Below are 22837 nucleotides of genomic sequence, written 5' to 3'. Positions count from 1 at the left end.
AATATAAGCAAATTAAAGTCAGAGGGAAAAAAAAGATATAATTTCTTCATCAGCTCACACGATTACATCAGCAAAACGGAAAGAATACCTCTCAAAAATCTTTTTGAACCGAAATAGTATCGAACACATTTAGTAATAAATATCACGTAAAGAAACAGAAAATAAAATGTAAAAAAAAAAAGAACAAAACGTAAAACGAAATTTATAAAGTGAGTAGCTAATTCAAATGAACTTACATGAACGGGAAAATTTTCAAGAATGATTTTAAATATTTTCGTAATAAGATTGCCAGATTAAAAAATATGAAAACAGAATCGCGAATTGAGGTAAAAGCATAAGTAGAGATATTTTGTTTTATAGCGCATTCTTACTGTTTTAGTTACCAAGGATGGAACCGAAAATGAATGTGCGCAAGGTAATATTATACGGGATAATTTAATAAAGTTTATAATTAATAAGGTTGATATTTAATTAAACAATTTCAATGGTTTTAGAAAATTAACTTTTATTTAAGAAGAAAATAAGGTGAGAGAGAGAAATAAAGAAACTAGAATTGGATTTACCCAAAATGGATTCAAGCATAGTAAAAATTATGTAAATGAACAAAGGATTTTTTCGCAAATTTATTTACAAAAGCATACAACTAACTCAATGATATCATTTAGAATTTAATTACTTTAGTTGGGTATCCATTGTTTCCTATCAAATTTTGAAAGAGTTTATCTATTTGTTTTTCGGATAAATAAACATTACAACTCATTCTTTTAAGTCTATTCATATGATTAAAAATAATATTCTAACAGATGTTTTTAGAAACATTATAATTCCAAGTAATTAGTTTATTTATATTAAAATTCAAGTCATTTCTTTCATCGTATAAATCAACAAAGCAGATATTAAGAGTATAATTTTTTTAATAACAGTGCAANTTGCTGCTCATAAGCTGCAAGTGTGAGCTCATAAAATAAGTTCAAAATGTAGAGAAAACATGGGAAAAAATTACAGAATAATGAAAAAAAAAATTACAACAGATGTTTTTAGAAACATTATAATTCCAAGTAACTAGTTTATTTATATTAAAATTCAAGTCATTTCTTTCATCGTATAAATCAACAAAGCAGATATTAAGAGTATAATTTTTTTAATAACAGTGCAAAAATAAGTTAACAAAGAGAGATGAAAAATTAGATCCTTAAGGTATTCCATCAATTTGAAGAAAAATATCTTTTCCCTTGTAAAGATAATACTTAAAAATGCAAAAATTAATTAGAAGTTCCAAATAATCAAAATCTCAATAAAGGATATTTTTAAAATCACAGTAATAATTTAAAAGGATATCTTTCAGTTTAGAAAGGGGAATGCTATTGAAAAGATCCTGGAAATCAAAAGTAGCAATAGAATTAATTTATTATGTTTAATAAATGCTAAAATCAGTTGATTAATAGTGATATTCCAAGAAACTTTCTTTAATAATATCGTTAATAATTTTGTTTAAGTAGTTAGAGAAAATGGTGCTAGGCTAAGTTATGTAAGTATTAGACCCACATATGATTGCTCTTAATTTTATAGGAATTTTATGAAATTTAGAACTGATATTTAAGTAGGGAAATTGTATATTGCTAATCTTAATTTTTAACCTTTCATATAAAGCTAAAAATTTTGTAATGACAATATTATTATTTAAATTACTAAGCTTAAAATCTTTTTTATTTTTAACTCCGTATTTAAAAGTTCAACATAGCATCTTTTGCAGAAGATTGCATAATTATTGTTAGCTTTGTCTATGGGATAATTAGAACACTTTTTTGTAGTTGCTTGTTTGATTGAACAATTTCAGAATTGTTATTGTTATTTAAATTTTCCTTATAATTGAAAACAAATTTTTTAAAGTAATAATAAACAGCCCATTTCCATTCTTTTAACATACCTAAAGGTAAAGAAAACATATTTGATATCTTTATACGAAAGTTATTGAGATCATTAAGAAAGTATTTTAGAATTTTATTAAGTGATATATGGTAAGTAGGTGTGAATTTTGTGTCTTTTTCATTAAATTCCTAAGTTTTAAGTTTTCTATCGTACTTAAATTCCCAGTAATAATATGTTTATGATGTTTATCAACAAAATCAAAGCATTTCTCTTCTTCACAGTGACATTCATAATCGGATACATTAATCCTCCCTAAATTTTTGCCAATATCAGTATAATTAAATATAGTTCTGCCAAGAGATTTATTACACTTATAGCTATAATTATGTTAAAAATTTTAATGGAAATAAATTTTTAACATTTTTTAAAATATTATGAAATTTATCGAATTTATTGAAAATAGGGGTTTAAAAGTTAATAACAAAATATAAATTATCTAAACGTTTCTTTTTATTTAGTTAACTTTTACTCGTTTTTGTCTTTCACAAGATCGAAACAAAGAATTTTGGAGCGTAAATTAATAAAAGAAAAGTTAATAATAGGATTTTTATCAAACTGATTTCTTATTTAAGTTTCATAAAAATCAGGGAGTTCTAGGTGCGAAAAGTTTGATTTTACACATCATTTTTCCACTCTATATTTTTCGATTTTCTTTTAAAATTTAATATTCTATTTACATATTTCACATAATTATTTAGAATAATTAGAATTCCATATTAATTCTCTAAACTAGCCATTTATAAATGGAAAGGAAAAATGTGCGCTAAAGTAAAATTCAAGAGACTATTACATGGGATATTGTTTTCAATCAGAAAAGTATTTCTTTTTTTGTTGCAAGTAAAATAATTTCTTTTCCCATACCATCTGTCATTAGAGCATATTTATAAACAGTCTACAGAGCGCAAAATAAAAAAAAGCAAATACCTTTATTATCTTTGATCTCTGTTTGAATTTTTCGCCTTTAACTCTAAAAAGAACCAAATTTGCTTCTACTGATTTTTGTTCCTTTATAATTCAAAAAATAGCTTACTGAAAGTGTTGAGTATTTCTGATTTTTCATAATTTGATTAAATTCAGATGCTTACAAAATCATCCATGCATTAGCATTATAGAAACACGCAGAGAACCTAATATCTAGAACGACGGGAAGGGGAGAGTGCCCCGGAGGTATTTTTGTAGATATCTCATTTCCTCAGGTTGGTCTGGGCCTAAGGTACCCTTTGGTATATATAAGGCATACCAGTTATATGAAAAAGGAATAAATATTTTAACATATCTAATTATTATTTATAGAAAAAAGGAAGCTCGTATGTATAAGAAACTAACAATTATACACAGAAGAAGGTAATTTAAAAATTTTACATAAGGAGACAGTCAAAAGAATGAATTTTATTTTTTTAAATGCTGAAAAGGTAAATAAAAATTTACGTAACCAATCATAAATTCTCAAAAAAGGAATATTTAACGTTTTTAAGCATCACACGAATTTATTCAAGTGTTAAGAAAAATAAATCTAAATTTGTGTTACTTTGCAAAATTTCTAAGCAACTTTTTTCCTGTCTGAAAGATTATTTTCTTCTACATGGAAGTTAATAAGCTTATGTAAACAATGCTTTGCATAAACTAAGAAAATGCTATTTACCTAACGGAAAAATGTTTACTTTTAGAAAAACTGAGCTTTCGTTATGATAAAAATGTGTTAATTTTCTTTTACTTTTGAATGAAAATTTCTTCGATACAATTTATAGAATAATTTTCAAAAATTACAGGGAGAAGTTATGTACCTAAGAAAACCAAGCTCTTCTTTTTCCTCCACAAAAAAGAGAGAAATGATTCTCTTTAAAGTACACAAGTCCAAAATATTCCCTAAAGTAAACTCCAAATGTAATAAAAAGAGAAAAAAATATTCCAACAGGCTTAGCAATATCTTAGTTTACTTTTGCATTCTAGTCTCCATAAAATAAATTTCCAGGTTAAACAAAAGTTTTTTACACTTATTAAAGTAACAAAACATTCAAAGTAACTTTTATATTATTGAATTATATATTCAATGACATTATTTTGTTACACAATTATACTTTTCTTCAAAAAAGTATTTATGTTGAATAGAGCGGACTATAATGTTTAAATGCTTTTTGCATTGACTATATAAAATTCAACTACCACTAGTTTAAAATATAATTTTTTGTTAAAAAAAAAAAGAAAGCATTAGTATTTGTTATCTATAGCACAACTGCTAAAAAGCCATTTCAGAACTTCAGAAAGGAAAATAATTTAATAATTAGATGCTGAGTCTAAAAAAATTGTTTTAATTGTTACAGAGACGTTTAGTTTTATCCAATTTAGTGTATTTTGTTTAGCTATACGCTAGAAAAAATGTCTAGAAATCTTTGGAGCAATCGATTTGTAAATCGATGACGACTTACATTTACATTTAGAGAAAGTTAAGGAACTGATCCACTTTCTAAATCATCTGTAGAGATCCCTGTCGTAGTTAAGATTATAGTAGTATATTACTTTATTTATGTCGCCCTAGAGCTGCTTAATGGGCTGCTAGCAACTGTTTGGGAAACTACTCTGAGTCTTATCCGAAATCATGAGATCACAATTTTGATTCTCTGCGGAGGGAACAGCTCACCTGATTTTAAGTATGCTACCTACACGTGATGTGAAGCACTTTACACGAAGCGATACAGATCACTCTCTGTCCCTGCGCATGCTAATTAAAGTGGTCACTCACTCGCTCACAGACCATTGCCAGTGATATTTGACTTCAGTGTTCTGCAGCCATTGTAAATCCAGCACAGCTAAGTGAATATTTCAGAAATTTTTAGTCGAAAGATGTGCGAGCATATATATATATATATATATATATATATGCTCTTGTGTGGGAAACGTTCGATCCATTTCATAAACCAATAGCAACTACTAAGATTTCCCTCTTTCCCTAAATTAAGACATTTTACGGATTTTACTTTGCAAGATTTTCCCTAACATATAACCAAGGAGCGCAACTTTTCATGTGCACTTTTACTCATTCTCATGACTGCTCTTGTCTAATAATTAATAAATAAATTTTGTACCCTCCTTCCCGACCTATGACCTGTTTTAATCCTTCCACTCGGCAACNTACGTATATATATATATATATCAACAATTTCAAGAGTTTGAGACTAGGCAAATACTATTGAATTCTTAAATATCTGATCTTAAATATCATAATTGTAAAATGAATATTGATAGTAAACAAGCGTTTAAGTAGCACAAACTTTAAAGAATTTGAAAGCGCTGGTATTCTATTTACTGCTTCACACTGTTGTTTCCTTATCCTTGTTCGATTGACCATACTTGAAACTTCATTGGTACCATTAATAACTCTTTTTCCTACCAGCTACAGTATTTGATCACAGTTATGTAAATGTATAATCTGATTCGCAGATGCGGTTTTATTTTAAGAGGGGAGTTTTCCTATCGACTTTTCCAGATGAAACTGCGCCATTTTCTGCTTTATTTGCAAGCTTCACATTTAGGATTACTCTGGTCGTCATTGCCTTTCATCAAGTTATTAAGATCAGTTTTAATCATTGTGCTAGAAGGACGCCTCCATGATCGAGCGGTATCGCCTTCATGTAGCTTGGAGGTAGAGGGATCAAATTCCACCGAATCCCTGAATGTATTACAGTGCTTCTCTTCTCTAAAATTGTAATATTTACTCTTTAATTTGACTTGAGCGTATAAGCCATTCTTTGTATTGAGTTTATTATCCTGTTATTGTATGTGTAACAATGAAAACCGCTCTACAAAGTTGTAAAATAATGTCTCTTAAAAATCTAATACCTTATAAAAGCAAAGAGAATAATACCTATTGAATTCCGTTATGAACCCATTAATTGATGCTTCAGAACTTAAGCTGTCAGATACCTGACATTCAAGTTAGCAATACTAATTAATGTATCTGATGTTTGAATTAAATAGGAGAATCAACAATTGTAGAAAAACAACACAAAGAGTAATTGAGAGATGCGTACTGGGGTAAAAGGGGAATTTGAACCCGCTACCTCTAGGCTGCAGAACGTTTGGATAATAACCGTCTTTAGGATAATCAATGACCATCTACCAGATGCACAGCACTACACAATTTAAATTCTCCTTTTCAGTGCAATATCTATATTTTCTCGAACCCTTGTACTACTGGGAGCTGAAGACATGGTTCAAGCAGATCACTGAAGGCAAGCATCTCTGTGTGCAGTCAGTGAGTGGGTTGTTGATTAATATTATTCGCCTGAGAAGAGATTCCTCGTCAAACTGTTTTACGAAAAGTTGTTCAACTTCACGCGCAGGTCGTCAGGCTACCAAAGCGAGAGAATCACTCTCGCTGTACAGGATTGAAATAGTGTGGTATATGTTCTGCCATGTTAAGAAATGTTTTTTAGACCATCAAACAAAATCCCTTTGTGCAGCTCTAGTACGACGTAAGGAAATACGCCTTCTACTACTTTTCAAACACCAAATCATTTTTGCCATGTGATAAATCTTAGTTCTCAAATCGTGTGCATTCAAAATCACAACTGTCACTTATTTGATATCTTACTTTGATATAAAAGGTAAGTTTAGCTGCGCTAAATTCACAGTTTACGCTTTCTCTTGTTTGAAGTTATCAGGTATCAACGTTAGCATCGATTCTTAGAAGCATGGCTAGGTATAAAGTTCTCTCACTGATAATTCAATTGTATTTAAATATGTATGACTTAGAATTTATCTTTTGTAACATTTTGTTTGAAATAAGTTAAGCTGTTGCAGAATGTATGTAATCTATAGTTTATTGTTGTCTTAGTTGAATCTCTACACGAAAGTGTAAATTTTAAAAAATAGTCTGCTCTGTCATGTGTTCTTCCAATTGACAGATTAGTTAAAAATTTATAACATTTCTTTTAAGTGAATACGCATTACTCTAATTTCTCGTTTACAAAGCAATTATTTGTATTGATGAAGAGTTGAAATTAAAATAAAACTAATCATAGTTAATTACAAATAAAAGACTAACCATATCTTTTGGATGCAGTCCCTAATTATGGTCTAATATATTTATAAATTTAATAACTTAATACAGTCTTATTTAATAAACTTTCATAATTGCTAAGAGAAAAATATCTCATATTATTGGAGTCTACCGTTTAGAATTTGTTTAAAGTTAGTTCTTAGAGTAGACTCAAAAATTTCGACAATTCCAAATCTCTTAAAAATTTCCTATCTCAAATTTTTTTAATAGGTAATATAGATATTAATTCATTTTTTAATTCGTATGACTTTCGATTTTTGTTTAAAACAATGCATTCTATTAAATTCGTATGAGTTTTGGATTTTTGAAATAAGTCACTTGTCAAAAATCTAGTATTTTAGATTTAAAGACTTTGAAAATTCATTACACAGATTAGAATTTTTAAGTAGCAAAATTTCAAGTAGATAAGAAAAACATAACAAACTCTAAATGTGTTTATTATAATGACTATTTAAAATGTTCGACATTTCTTAAACACTTAATAGTTTCTGTAAATTCAATCTGGTATTAAAATAATTAAAACGGGGTATCTTCTCAATTTTAGACTTTTTTTTATTTCATATTGATAAAACTGAACTCTATACTTATTACAGTTCAAATATTTCAAAAATTAAACTGAAATTACACAGCAAAAATTAGAGCTCTTTACTTCTTTAACTAGTTTTTGAAAAATTGAGCAATTCCTCTTTAAGTTGTTGACTTCAGACTTGTTATCCGTTTAGTTTCTTTTAACACTATTTTCAAATGTTTATTGAAAGCAATATTTAAATTCTTCATACATTAAACATAAAATGTGTTGTATGTGTCTAATGCAGTTTAACATTTAGATGTTCAAACTTAATTCAGGCTTAATATGCTAGATCAGAATTGCTGATAGGAAGCAAACTTTTGTCCAAGGGTGTTTAAGGCCTAGTTTACTTATTTAAATCCTTGCCTTTTCTAGATATCAACCCGTAAAGCTCGCCCATCGTGTATTTGAAGCTATTGGTGGAAGCGATAAGAAAAAGCCACCTGTGATTTTTATGCATGCTATGTTGTGCTCCAAAGAAGTGTGGGAAACTATACCTCAGCGAGTGGCAGAATTGACTAAGAGAAAGGTATGCTTAGAGGCTATAATTTTCGATATTTGAGATGTAGTTTGAAAAGATGGTCACTAAACCCAGTAATTTTTTAACTAGAGTTTGAACGGAGTAAATGAATATGTGCTCTTGTTTACAAATCAAAAGAGGATTAGTGAAAACTTATCTCAACTTATATCTAACTAAAATTCTCTTAAAGTCTGTTTTCAAACATTTAGCAATTTTCCTTAATATTTTAATATTGATAAAAATAAAATCTTCAAGTGATATAAAAATACTAAAAAAATTTTCTTTCAAATCGATTTGTAAAACATTTATTTTGCAGTTATATAATCTCGTCACTTTTAGGGTCCTCCTTATCACCTGGTTTATTTTAATCTTGACTGCGGAAATCTTAACTTTAATTCTCAGTAAAATCTTCGCAATTAAACTTAGTCTTGGTTCTCGTTCGTTAAGTTTTTGCTGGACACTCTGAAAACATTCTGCGGGTGCATTTAGTAAATTTTTAAATCCGTAGAACTTTCGTTTGAATTATTGAGGTTGTAAATTTTCTCAAATTTAATAAAATACTACGCTATTAAAATTTAGACTAAGGCATACGCAAAACTAGCAGAAATTTATACTCTAGTTCAACAAAATTATCAAATTTAACCAAAACTGTTTGACCTAACTTTTCAACAGATGTTTTATTTTGCTCAAATAAAGTCAAAAATTTATTCTATGATCAGTTGAAATTTTTCTAATTTATAAAATTAAACTTCATTTCGGAAGGAAAGTTCCCGATTTGCTTTCAGTGAAATAGTACCCACATCTGGAATGTACGAGTGATCTATGCATATTTTTCTTTTGGTTTATGAAATACCATATTAGATCAGATCAGCACAGTTTACTATGAAGAAATTTTACTTTCCAGCAGCACACTATTTGCGCTAGTGTTTGTAAATTTCTCTAACCAGCACTATTTTTAGATTTTAGAAAACTCATCCCATTGCTTGATCTTACTTGGTTTACAAAACAGATCCGTGAACTTTTATTCAGCTTTTATTTAGCACAATTATGGATTTGTGTCATTGCAGTACATTCAACTTGACAAATATGTAAATACTAATTTGAAAAACCTAGGAATCGTCGAACCAATAATTAGCACTCTTGCGTGTACTGCGCATTTAATTTTTGCATGTAAGATTTCCAAACTAAAGGGACATCAGCTAATGTAGACCATTTTCCTGAATACGCTGAAGTACTTAATCCATTAAACATCAATTCCTAACACTTGTCAGTAAATTCTTCATAATCTTATTTAATTATTTCTTATCGTTAAATTATACTTTATGAATAATTTTGTACTCCACCATATTCTTATTCCAGGTCTTTACTTACGACGCCAGAAACCACGGTGAGAGTGAACATACGAAGGATTCTAGTTTCCATAACAATCTTCAGGACCTCTACACTTTCATGGATCGTATGGATATCAAAGATTCTGTTTTGGTCGGCCATAGTTTTGGAGGATTAACTGCCATCAGTGCTGCTCTACAGGAAGTATGTTATAAGTAGTACACATAACTCTGAACTCTGAACTCTTTGGCGCACTACAATGTATTCAGATTCTTGTACCCTAAACTCCAAGCATCCAGTCTCCTATGTTTAAGAGCCGTAAACACACGTCGAACATTTGAATCTAAAAAAATCTCATGCAAATTTGAAACTAAACCTAAATATTTTTATCAGTTTGACAACAGCTCGTAGATTTCTGCCGAATAGGGGAAAATTATCTACTCAGACGCGCGTTTAATTTAAAAATCTAACAAAGTTTTCAAATTGTGATTGTTTTAAAGACACTTTGATTTAGAATGCGAATAAAATATAGATGCGAATAAAACTATTTCATGATCAACCATTCGATATCTAAACTAACTTCTATATTTTAATGTTGATAATTTGATCTACGTATAATTAAAAGCAATAGTTTTTATAATCGGATTAAATATTTGTCTTTTTACTTAGCTTTAATTTTTTACGAATGCAAATCCAAATACTAAGCTTTTGAAAAGTTCTCATATTCCAAAGGCGTAGACATGGTTAAAGCTTTAGCAATAGTAATGTTTTACTATCTCTTTTAAATGCGAAATTTTAAAGTTTCCTGTTAATTTGAACTTTTAGTGATATGAAACCGCTTCAAATATTAATTGTGGATACGAATGTTTGATTAACACATTTAAACTTTACTTGAAAGTTTCCTCTTTTCTTTCTTCACGCCTCTATATTTATGCTATAAAGTCACTTAACGAATGCTAATATGTATTTTAATAAAATTAATTATAAGCTTAAAAAGTAGAATCTTTAAAAGCTTAGTGGCATGTATTAGCTTTTAAAATAGTAAACTAAATTTTAGCAAAGCTCTTAAAGAAACAGAATTTAATTTTAACAATCTGCAATGAAATTGGCTGCACAAAGATTTGGATTTTGAAGGACAATTCAAATTAAATTAACCTATGCAGTTTTCCTCTTCAATCGCTTAATATTTTAAATTTTATTTACAAATTTTCATTTAAATGTAAGTAAAATAGGCTTTACTCGCCTTTTCTTGTGAAAATGTTGCTGAAAAATTGAAGCTACCGCTCGAACAGAATTTTTGTAATTCTCGTTCTTATGTAAGAGATCTTGTTTAGAGTTTCGTTCTCGTGAGCAATTTTTCAGTTTAATTTTCCCCTGGAAGTATTTTTAATTCGAGTGATTTACTAATAGTTTCGTATTTTTTAATTTTAGCCAAAGAAAGTTGAGAAAGCATTTATTGTGGACATGTATGTGAAGAAAATTCAGCAGGAATTGATTGACCGATCCCTCAGATTCATGAATATTTGGACAGATGTTGTCAGAAGTCTTCCCAAAGATACCTCTGAAGTCGATGTCACTAGAATTAGCGTGCCACTTCTGTATGAAAGATTGCCTGAAGAAATGGTAAGTTTCATTTTCAGTTTGTTTAACCAACTTGATAACATTTTTTATATGTAAGATTTCGTAACACAATGGTGCGCAACAGTGACCAAATTTTATTTACTAATGACTCAATACTTAACTGTTTTTCTGTATTTCTGAACTTAATTTTTAAATTGTTGCTAATCTAATGAAGCTTCCAACTTGCCCTTAGAATAGGTTGAATAGTAGTTTCCGTATTGCTTTAATACGTATTGAAAAAAACGCTAAGCCACACAGTTTAACGTATTGCAAATGAATTTACTTACTGATTATCAGTTTACTAGCTCCTTACCTTTGTTGGTAAGCAACTTTCTGTCTAGGCATCTTTTTTTTTTGTTTTAATTTTTGTACGGACTCTAGTTTGATGTCATTAAATACGTCTATGCAATTGTTAATTTAAAAGTTTTTCGTAAATTCTTAGTATAGTTTCTTTCTACAGAAACTCCAATCCGAAAAGGAAGCTTACCTGATGTCAAAGTTCTTGTACAGAAGAAGACCGGATGGAGGATATGATATGCGGTTCAACACAGAAGCTCTTGCTGATGCTCTCAAACAATATCAGGAATCCCCCATTGTTCATAGTGGTCAATATGATGGTCCAGCATATTTCATTTATGGGTCCAAATCCCCATTTAATGTGTAAGTATTCTATTATCTCTACTCTCAATATATTTAGTAGCAATAAGGAAGTGTTTAATATTTACACCAAGAAAAACATGTTGGATGACCAAAGTGAATAGACCATAAATTACAATCCATATTTTCTAAGTGCATTTTAGTAATAAGGTGAACTGAAACTGTCTAAAAAATTTAATTGAGGGATTACTTAATTCCAACTTATACTATTTTTAGCTAACTATCTCGTGCTTATTTTTAATCTTGAGTAAGTTTAGTTTGAAACTTCCTCAATTGCTTATATTAATCTTGTAATCGTATAACTGAGTCACCAGAGTTTAAATACAATGTAATATCTAATCCCTTAAGAATCAACTACTTGAATAATTTTAAAAAAATTAGACAGATCTGTTTGTACTCGATAATCTGTAGAACTCGATAATTTTCCACAGCAATAGACATGAACGTATTGTCTCGTGCAAACATGTAAACATGTTTTATAAAGTCATTATCGTTAAAAACAGTTTCGAAACAGATAAAAGCTTACATAAACAGAGTTAGTACTTAGCAAATATTTGCTAGCATTAAAGAACTTTTTGCTGAGTAAAGTCTTAACTAAATATATTTAATAGTTTACGGAACTAAGCCAGCTATTGCAATTTAAATATATGCAAGCTAGAATGTAATCTCTGGTTTTCTTTCGGGTAATCAAATTCAGGCTTAATCTAAATCATGTAATGTTTGACTTATCGTTCTTGATAAAACTGTTTTTTAAAACATTAAGATATTTATGCAAACAAATTTTGCCACGGCTGACAAATTTCGTAGAAAAATTACAAGTTTAGAGATATAGATCTAATTTGTGACATATTATCGAGTGTCTAGTATTCAAATGATTTTTGCATTTTATCGGGATTTTTTTTTCCTCTTATAAGTTATCATACGTTCAAATTTTTTATAGCGTGAATGTTAAATCTCATAACTTAGTCGGAAATTCCAGCTAAAATATCTTAAACACAATATTTTTCAAATACTATTTCAAATGAATTATTCGAAATTTTACTCTTAATATGCTCAATCACGTTTTTACTAGTTAATGCATTAAAAGGATTTTCCCAAAACGTGTGTATTTCAGTTGGAACGGTTTAAGAGTAAGTTTCATATTCGACCTTGTGATGGTATGGCACATTTTTTCAGTGTCCTGCCGGGAAATATGTAATGCCAATGATGGCATCACAGAATTATATCATAAAAAAACCTTAATGCTTATCACTCCTTTTCTGCGACGTTTACTATGCCAGCTACTTAAAAAATGGCATAATTTAAGTATTACAAGCTTCTAATTGCAAGATTTGAGATGCTTTTCATTAATTTTAATTGATAGATATTATGTTAATTTGCGTAAGAATAAACCCGAAGGTAATGATTAGAATTTACTTTCTTCAAATTTGTTTTGCCCATAAAATTTGAACAGCTTCGGGATAAATTAGACGAGGGATTATTTCGGGGGAAAATAAATTTGTGCGGCAATATCTTTACGTAATGTACCTTTTATCTCTTAGATAAATATGGAAAATGGTAATTAACTACCTGGAAACAAGTCTCTTTTTAGATAAGATATCCCCTCTCCCTTATTTGTAAACGGGCCCACTTGATTTCATCGCCTTAAAGTTTTCACCAGTTTCAGAATGGCGAGTAAAATTCCGCTTTCTATTGTTGTAGAACATGCAGAATCTCTTTGTTAAGTGGCTAAGGAATGTATTTGCAATCCCATGCAGTTGCTTAAATTTCAATCAAAAACATGGTTAATCTACGAAGTGCCCACTGGTACTTAAACCAAAAGTTGAATTTTTAATATAGGTTAGTTTCCTATAAGTATATTTAAGTAAATATATGAACTTTACTATTTGCTACGCGATTTAAAAAAATGATGCAAATAAATTTTAAGTTTTAAATTTATCTTTTTTAAATGTAGAGGCTCTGAAGAGGCGGACATAAAGAAGCATTTTTCAAAAGCAGAGATGATAGAATTCAAAGATGCTTCACATCATCTTTTTGTGGACTTCCCTGATAAATTTGTCGACACACTTGTTCAAAGAATAGAATAAGGATACGAATGTGGAATTTCATGACTCTATCGAATTACTTCAAATTGTCGGAGCAAAGTTCTATTGTATTTTATATTATCGTTCAAAATATGAATTAAAATTGTCCTGCTTAATGTTTTATAGGTGTAATTTTTGTTTTTAAAATTCATCTCTTAACTCGAGGTATTCAACGTTGAGCTGGAATCACTCTTGCATAAAATTCAGATCTTAATAAGCTAACTCGGTGGAATGCGTAAATTTAATCTTTTAAAGAAATTCAGACGATTTTTTCCAAATCTGGAAATAATTTGTCTTTTTTTTCTTCTAAACAATCTAACTTCAAGCATGAGAATACTCTAAGCTTCCTAGGTTACAGCAAAATACTGAAAACAGGATAAAGCACCCATTCTCATACTTGGAATCTACAAACTCAAATTTTGAAGTTATGAATACCTTTTGTTCATTTAAAGTCTATCTGCTTTCAAAATTTAAATTTTTTCTCTTCGCGTATAAGATTTCTACATTTCTACTGAAGCCACAAATTAAAAACTTTTTCTTAGTCCGGTATGCTGCTAAAAGACAAGGTAATACTCTTGGATTTTAAAGCTCTGACAGAAAACTATTTATTTTGAAATTTTCAGTTTGAGCTGGAATGCTTTTAAGAGCATATTTAACTGCTTATTAAAAGTGGTTTAAAGTTTGATCATGATTAATATGATTTGTCTTGCGTGCGGGTCTTAAGAGTAACGTTTTCGAGGTAAAATTTGAAGGGAAATACTAAAAGTTCTTTATTTCGAAAGAGTGTGTGTATTTAATGCCTGTGCTTCTGTTTAACTCTGGAAAAATTTTAAATCCAAAGTAACATTTTAGCTAAGTTTTATAGAAAGTCAAAGGATTTTTTACGATCTCTCTATGAAATCAGAATCACCTAGAACCTTTCTATGAAATCAGAATCACCTAGAACCTTTCATTGTATCCTTCAGCACCATGACTGATATTTTAAGAATTCATTTTACCCGCTGAAAATGGATAGATTTGCTCCCAAATTCTTATCTAGTAGATTAGGGAAAAATTAGAATGAAACTATTTTATATTAATCTTGACCTAACTTTTATTTCTCTGTCGAAGGAAATATAAGCGTCACATATTTTAGTTGACGTAAGGAGGGAAATCTCGCTTGGCGAGAATTAGTTATAGCTGTTAAAAATTCTCGATGGCTAGTATATAGTAGCCCGTAATTCATTTGGCCATCAAAGTATTATGTTCTGTATAATCTCAAATAGTTTTGATTCATACTTTGCGCTACAGAGTTCACGATTCGCCGCAGAGAGTGCTGTGTCCGATAAGTAAATCTGATTTAATCGAGTGACTTTTTAATAAAATTAAGAATTCTCGTTTAAATTGGAAAGCAAATAAAGATGAAACTCCATGTTTTAGATGAATCCTTAGGCTTTACCTTAGTTGTTACTCTCGAATTCAAATTTGGAAAAATCAAAAAAACTAACTCTTACTGCTAACGTCAGAATTCGCAATTTTAGCGTTTAGATTTCCAACAAATAATTTTCTAAAGCTTTCGGGTTACTGATAGTCGAGTGTTTTTGCAATCTTTTCCACCGGTATTTAGAATTAGCAAGAAAAATGCTTGCAACTTAGCTTCCGGAGATGTTCTTATATTAGTTTTACATAACTATTTTTCAAGATATTCGTGTTCATCGTTATTTTTCAGTTAAATTCGGCAGTTAAGAAAACTATAACTGAGATGAAAACATTGAGCAATGAATAGTAGTCATCAGGATTCATAAAATTTCTTCATATCGTTCTTTTTTTTGCCGCAAACGGTCCTTTTTAGTTTATTCTAGATGCATCTTTAGGCTCAAAGTTATGATTTTTGAACACATAAACAAAATGAATGTTGCACGTAATTATGCTCTAAATAGTTTTGTATAGACTAAGCTTTTAAAACAAAGTTTACTCTATACTCGCTGCAAAGAACTTTAAAGCATTACCAAAACATTGACATCCTTAGTTCTTCTAATTTTGCCAAATAACTCTTTTTATTGCAGTTTCTTGGACATTAGTGCTGAATTTACTTAACTTGAACGCTACACTTTTACTAAATAGTCAAATTTGAAGCAAAATATTCATAATTTACTTGTATTTTGTTTTACTTGAAGCTGGGTCTTTATTGGTTTCTAGACAAGTAAATTTATAAGTAGTTGCAAATCTTTAACTTCAATTACCCATTATAAAATCAAATATATAGATATGCTTCAGTAGTTCCTTCTTCCTGAATGCTGAAATTGACAAGAAATAACTTATGATAGTTTCAAATCAAAAGTAGGAATGTTCCCTCAAGAATTTATTATTTTACTTAAAAGCATCGTCAACGTATGCAGTGCATAAAGCATTAATACTGTAAATTTATCTTCTGTTAAAACGCACTGGCAAAACTGCAAACTGTTCATATTAAATCGCATTTGCTCAGATGTTTTAGCCTTGTTCCAAAAATACGATATTAGGTCAAAATATTCCAATTTCTAAGTATTCTAGTACCGTTTCACTACTTATACAGGTTTTCTTTCAACACACATGCAGATCTAAAAATTGGAAGCAAGACATTTGATTTTTCCGCGAATATCGCAGAATTCCACTTACCTCATGAGTATCGATTTGCGGACTTTTGCCAATCAAAAACTTATAATCTGACGAAATTTTGAAACTTTTATTAAATCCCGTTAACGAGGTGTTACGTACATTCTGCCAATTTGACTCTTCTGGTTTGGAGTATGTTCCCCATTTTGAATAGTTAGAACTGCGCCGGAATCTGTTAATATCGAGATTCTCACGATTTTAATATGAAACATCGATTTTCGTATATACCTAATTTAAAACTTGCGTAATGCGATTCCTATTCACGCTATTTAACGATTCGATATCGATCACGACTTGTATTTGGGCGTTTTCAAAGCCTCCCAATATTGCGATTCGTATTCACGTAAGTTTGAAATCCAATATCGCAATTTGTATTTTCGAGTTTTCGAAATCTAATACCGCGGATGGCAACAGAATTATGAAGGATTAAAACAAAAATCCCCTTACAAAAATGACAGCTATAGCTTGCCGATAAGCGTACCAAGCTTTTCACTTTTACAATCATTTAAAAAATACTTTTACGTAGAAAGTTACATTAAACTGGATTTTAGTACATTAATCTAAACTAAACTCAGTGGCGCGACAGCCCATAGAGACCCAAGGACTACTCTGCTCGTCTCAGTTTTCTTGATCTTGAGCTCTGGGGTGCAGGAACAGATGTTCCGGCGGAAAGCTACAACACAGCCACCGGAGGTCATCTGAGGACGCAAATAATCTGATTTTTATGTATTACTAACAGATGGCACTCGAAAGAAAAAAATATTTTTGTGTCACTATATTGCCCATGATTTTCTTTCCTCAAATAGTTTGCTTGCAAATAACTGGTAAATAAAAACTATTGAAACATCTGTTTGATACTTTTCTAAAGTCTGGAGCTCATCAGCTAAATTAATTTTCAAATGTGAAAGTTCTTAACTTCCTTACTCAGAGTTTCCTAACTTGCTGTGCAAACTTATTTAAAATTAGAAAAATATAACCTATTTCAAAAAAATACCCTTCAAGCTGCTAAATTTGTTCAATTGATAATTCAATAGTTGAGATTAATGACGAAATAACTGAGAGAAGCAGTACCAGTGCAAAACTCAAACTTGTGCAAAAATAGACTTATTAAACATAATATGACGCCAGGTTGTATATTCCATACTTAAAAGACGCAATACAATCGTCAGGGTAGAACTAATTTAATCTGGAATTAATATTTCATGCAATAAAAGTAAAAATATTTTATTATAACTGTCAAATATACAAACAGGTTTACTGTGTTGGAAAATTTTAAGACTTTTTTTTTGCCTTATAAAATGTTTTTTGTAACTTTTGTAATGTTTTTTGTGTAACTGTTGATTTTCTCCGCATTAAAGAACTTGTGTCAATGCATTAAGAAATAAAAAATGAAGCAATAAAGGTAAAGAAGTCCTTTTTCAAAAAAAAAAATTATTTTTCCTATCTCGATAAGAATATACGATCCATTATCATATTCTTTCTTCTGCAGCTTTTCATGAGGAGTGTAATGAATCTTAAAGCTTTTTAAATGATAATTTTTCTTCTGATGTAAAATTTGTCCCATGTATTATTCATATCCTGATTCTACAAATTGTTAATGTATTTCAGATAGTTTTAGCGAAAATATTACATTTTTTCTTTTAAGCTCGTGATCATTGTACCACATAAATAATAAAAGAAACGAGTCTAAATTGAAGATTTCCAAGCTACATATAAAAAAAAAATTTCAAATTCAGGTACATAATAAAATTTTAGAAAGCTATCTCCCAAAATAAAAAAAAAGCTCTATTAGTGATTTTTTACAATTTTTCAAAGCGACAATAAGAACGCGATATAATAAAACTATGAACTTATGAAATCTAAACAAACTTCCCAACAGCTATTTCTAACCAGTCATTATTCGGAAGAGAAGAAATTTCATGAAAAAAGGTAGCAATTTTATAAAAATTGGACTCTCTAAAACAAATCATTAAGTTCATAAATGAAAATGGCTGTTTCAGAAGTTACTTTTAACTTTGTAATGTGTTTCTGCTGGTTAGAGTTTATTTTCGATTTTTTTCCAAGAAATGCAACGAATAATTCCAGAACAAATTAGTTCAATCAAATAAATTAGTAATCAAATAAATTCAGTGGAAGAATGTTCAAGCCCAATGTTTAAATGCACATATATGTAGATTAGACCCGTAATCTACTCACAAATTTGGTACATGATGTAAAACTGGAATTTTAAGAAATGACTGATACGTATACCGAAAAAAATAAACTAGTAAATAGAACACTTTGAGTTTTTGATTTCGAACAAAACACACTTTTGGTGACTCAAACAACATTGCTGCTATGTTACAGATGCAGTAATAATATACCTTATCACAAATTTGAGGTAGATTAGGAAGATCCATTTTTTATGAAGGCAAGATTAATATAAAAGTTCTTATTAAATTTAATTTAGTTCTTATTAAAAATTTCTTATCTTTTTTAAATCAGCAACAGTTCTGATAAAGGTACATGTGTACATTTCATATGGTCTCAAACTTAGATCGGGCCAGTCTTATCACCCTGGTCATAATTTAAAAGCTGCATCCTCGAACGTTCGCGCAGGTCGTCGGGCTACCGAAGCGGGGGTGCCATCCCTTCCGCAGAGGATCAAAATTGTGATGGCATGTCTTCGGATCATCCTCCGGGGTGTTTCCCAGACCGTCGGCAATAGCCCATTGTGCAGCTCTAGTGCGACGTAAATTAACAACAACAACAACAGCATCCTCGAACGTTCTTCGATTGATGCGTTGTTGGGAGGTGTACATTTCATTTGGATCATTTGCATATTCGGATCACAAATTCTGACGCCTGCCTCAAAAATTAGTTTGATAAAAATTGGGCTTTTATTGGAAAAAATTGACATTATTCTTGGTTTGTCTCATCTTCTGTGTCTGGTTTTGTCAATACGTGTTGTCAACACAAGTCAGTCTCTAATTGGTTACCATATGCACAATCTTATATTTTTCTAGCTTGTCGTGTTCATGAAAGCAAATTCTGAATCATTCTGCTTACCTCTCACCTGTCAGATTATTGTCAGAATTTTTTTTAAAAAAAAACACCCCTAGCTGCTGCAATTAGTTTGAAAAAAATTAATATTTTTTTGGAATAAGTTAACATTATTTGTGGTTCGTCTCACATCTATCTGTGTCTGATTTATTCAATACGTAACATGTCAGTCTTTAGTTGGTAACCATATGCTTAACTTTATATTTTTCTAGCTTGTTATATTCCTCAAAAAAAGTTCTGAACAATTCTGCTTACATCGTACCTGTCCACTTATTGTAAAATAAAACTAATGTAAAATTTTATATTAACAACTTCTAGATGTTGCAATTCTAAAGTCGATGATTTTAACTTCTCTAAACTGACACTTGAAGCCCTCTTTAACTAAAAAATGATAACTAAAACACATACAAATTTTGAACATTCCTAAAATTTACTATCAAAACTAAAAAATTATTTTTTATTTTATTTTTATGATTTTATAACATGCTGGATTATTAAAATCTTCTTTCTAGAATCTATATAAATATATTCCAATGTTGCCACTACTCACCACCCTATTGTATTTATATATTTTCCTTTGGATATACTATATCAGAAAACACTATTTTTGTAGATATAATTGGTTAAAATTCATCGTGTTTTTCTTACCATTAAAAATAACTTAAAAAAAAAACAAATAAGATAATTTTAACAATTTTGAAAATTTAAACTTCACAACTTTCATAATGACGAGACTTAGCGTTCAAAGTTTTAATAAATTTAATTAAAATTAATTTTTAATATTTTTTTTAAATTTAAATCGCACCGCATATTTGTAAATTGAAAAAAAGGAAAGAAAGTAAATAACAATAGTTCATTTGTATACAATTTCAAACTTCGGTTAAATTTGATATACAAAATCAATAAAAGTTTCTTAATCTTCCCCGTTTAAATTCAGGGATATTTACATTTTAATCAAAATTTCAATCGGCAAGTCGGTTTTCCAATCAAAAATGCTATTCCCTCTGCATTTTCCTTCAAAATAAAATAACTGAACCAAAACTAATTAGGGAATGTAAATGACACACCTCGTAGTTATGCAATGCTAAATGATCTTGCATATGTTTAGCCTCTAACTAACGGAGACTGGATTTTATCTTTTCCAAACATGCATATTACAATAGGAGGAAGTATTCTGAAATGTCACCGAAACAGTGATGGACATCATTCATGGAAAGTTTATTCTTTACTAAATTTAGTTAGAAAAAACCTATTCTGAATTATTATTCATATGCAAATTTAGTCATTATTCCCTATGCAAATTTAAGCAAATTTTTGAATAATAATAAATGAATAAATTCTATAGTCATGACTAATTTTTCTGATTAAAATCTTGAACACCTAGAGAAAAATACAAATATTGTTACTAATAATTGGTTAATAATTAACTACTTGCAATGATAATGAGTACAAGCAATCACAGTAAGTAATAATTTCTCATTACAAACGGTTTTGATTATTTATAATCCCAATAAAGATTATCAAAATTTGGTAGCATGACACTTTAAGAATCGTTCGACCCAAATTTTTTTTCTTTTTTTTTACTCATTTTAAGTTTTTTTTTCTAAAGCGGGTACACATCGGTAACAAAAACAGGCATTGATCATGATTCAATTCAGTATGAACCCAAATTAGGTAGCCTCATACTTAAGATAATATTTCAACGCAATTTTCTTTATACGCATTTCAGGTTGTATTTTTTTCTGTAAGGAAAGAAAGAAAATAGGATTAATATGAACAGGTATTTATTTGTATACCATTACATGTGTACATGTTTGTTCGATAAGTATTCGATTTTTTTCCCCTTCTAATGATGACAATGTATTTCTGCTTCAGTAATTTTACCAAACATTTAAGCAATTTGTAACGTTTCATGCGTCGTTTACGTGAATATTGTTTATTTATCGCATTAGAAAAAGTCTAATTTTGAAATTAAAAAAAATGTTAAAAAAAGATTGAGGCGGATACAATCTCTATCTGACAATACTCGAATATTTACTTTTTTTTACAACTACATTGCATGCATAATTTCAGTAAGTAAATATAATAATTCACATGCAAATCAAATGTATGTTAACTTTATTCCAATAATTTGAAAACAGAATATTTTACCTAAAAATTTGATTAAAAGTAGTATGGCTTAAGATCATTTACCTTGCTCCTGGATTACAATTAGTCACTTTTAATCTTTTGGTGATAGTTTGATCGATATTGAGTTGTATAAAAAATTAAGTTAACCCTTTGTTACAAAGTAATTATTAAGTAATGCGCTTTTTTTCGTTCTATTTTTTTTGCCTTTATGATAAAGTTAATCTAAACGATTGTAATGCACAAACGCTCACATTGAATTTTGAAAAAAAATGGCTTGCTTCATATTCTCGAAGATGCAGAGTACTTGAATTTTTTGTCGAAAAGTGAGTACTTGAACCTATTGTTCACTAGAATCGCATTTGAGAAATAATTAATGCATGATTCATTAGTTAGTTAGTTATTTAGATCTATTTTCTAATTCTATCATTTACCCGAAGGTAGTTTTTAAATTCAGTAAACTTCAAAATGAAAACGTTAAATAACTGAAATGTACGGTGCACAAAAGGAAAGAACGGACTACTTTGTAAAACTTTCGATCTATAGACCGTATCTTCATGTTCCAGAACCCAATCTTAAGATTTAAACGCGTGACCTTAAATATGCTAATTAATTAGTGCAGGCGATATTTGAAGTTAGGAAATAAGAGACAAAAACGTACTTTCTCTGAATAATCATGAATTTTTTTTCCGACGGATTTGGATTTCTGACCCCTAAAATGTAGGGGTAGCCGCAATCTAGGATGAATCGTCCTAATAATTTGGTCAGGATAGCGGACCAAATTCCGAAGCCCTTAATGTTAATTTTTTGCGTACTTTGCCATATCAAGAAAACTTTTTAAGTAAATCGAAAAATTTTTGAGCACAATTGTAAAATTAGTTTATTTAAAGATAATTCCATGTAAAATATCATTTTCAGTAAATGTTTAATATTTTTTATTTTATTGAAAAATACTCGGCAAAATTTTTAATTATAGGTAATACAATTTTTGGTTCATTTTAAAGAATGTAATTTTAAATAGCAAAATACAAAATTTGAATAAAATTGGTCAAATAGTCAGAAGAAATCAAATAGTAGAAATCAAATTCCATAAAAGCCGTATTTTAATAATTGGTTTTTGGTCTATCGTAATTAGCGTATCATTTTAACCTATCGTATTTAACTTATCGAATTTAACCTATAGTATTTAACCTATATAACATATCGTAAAAACATATTTAAGAACTATAAAAATCTTTTGGTCACTTTCTAATCTCTTAATTGGGTTT

At 29.5% G+C, this 22837-nt stretch overlaps 1 protein-coding gene across 1 annotated transcript; it reads left to right on the top strand.

The window, feature by feature from the left end:
* Window positions 1–6489: 6489 nt before the first annotated feature.
* On the top strand, window positions 6490–13887 carry LOC107440247 (sn-1-specific diacylglycerol lipase ABHD11). Its single transcript, XM_016053122.4, has 6 exons — window positions 6490–6628; window positions 7932–8085; window positions 9436–9609; window positions 10837–11028; window positions 11486–11685; window positions 13637–13887. The coding sequence occupies exons 1-6, from the start codon at window positions 6621–6623 to the stop codon at window positions 13767–13769; spliced, it is 861 nt and encodes a 286-aa protein (XP_015908608.2). The 5' UTR covers window positions 6490–6620; the 3' UTR covers window positions 13770–13887.
* The last annotated feature ends 8950 nt before the right edge of the window (window positions 13888–22837 follow it).

This window comes from Parasteatoda tepidariorum, chromosome 5 (assembly GCF_043381705.1).
Source record: "Parasteatoda tepidariorum isolate YZ-2023 chromosome 5, CAS_Ptep_4.0, whole genome shotgun sequence".
Lineage (NCBI taxonomy): Eukaryota > Metazoa > Arthropoda > Arachnida > Araneae > Theridiidae > Parasteatoda > Parasteatoda tepidariorum.
The sequence above is the reverse complement of the archived record's forward strand: the minus strand, read 5'-3'. Positions and strand labels throughout refer to the sequence as shown.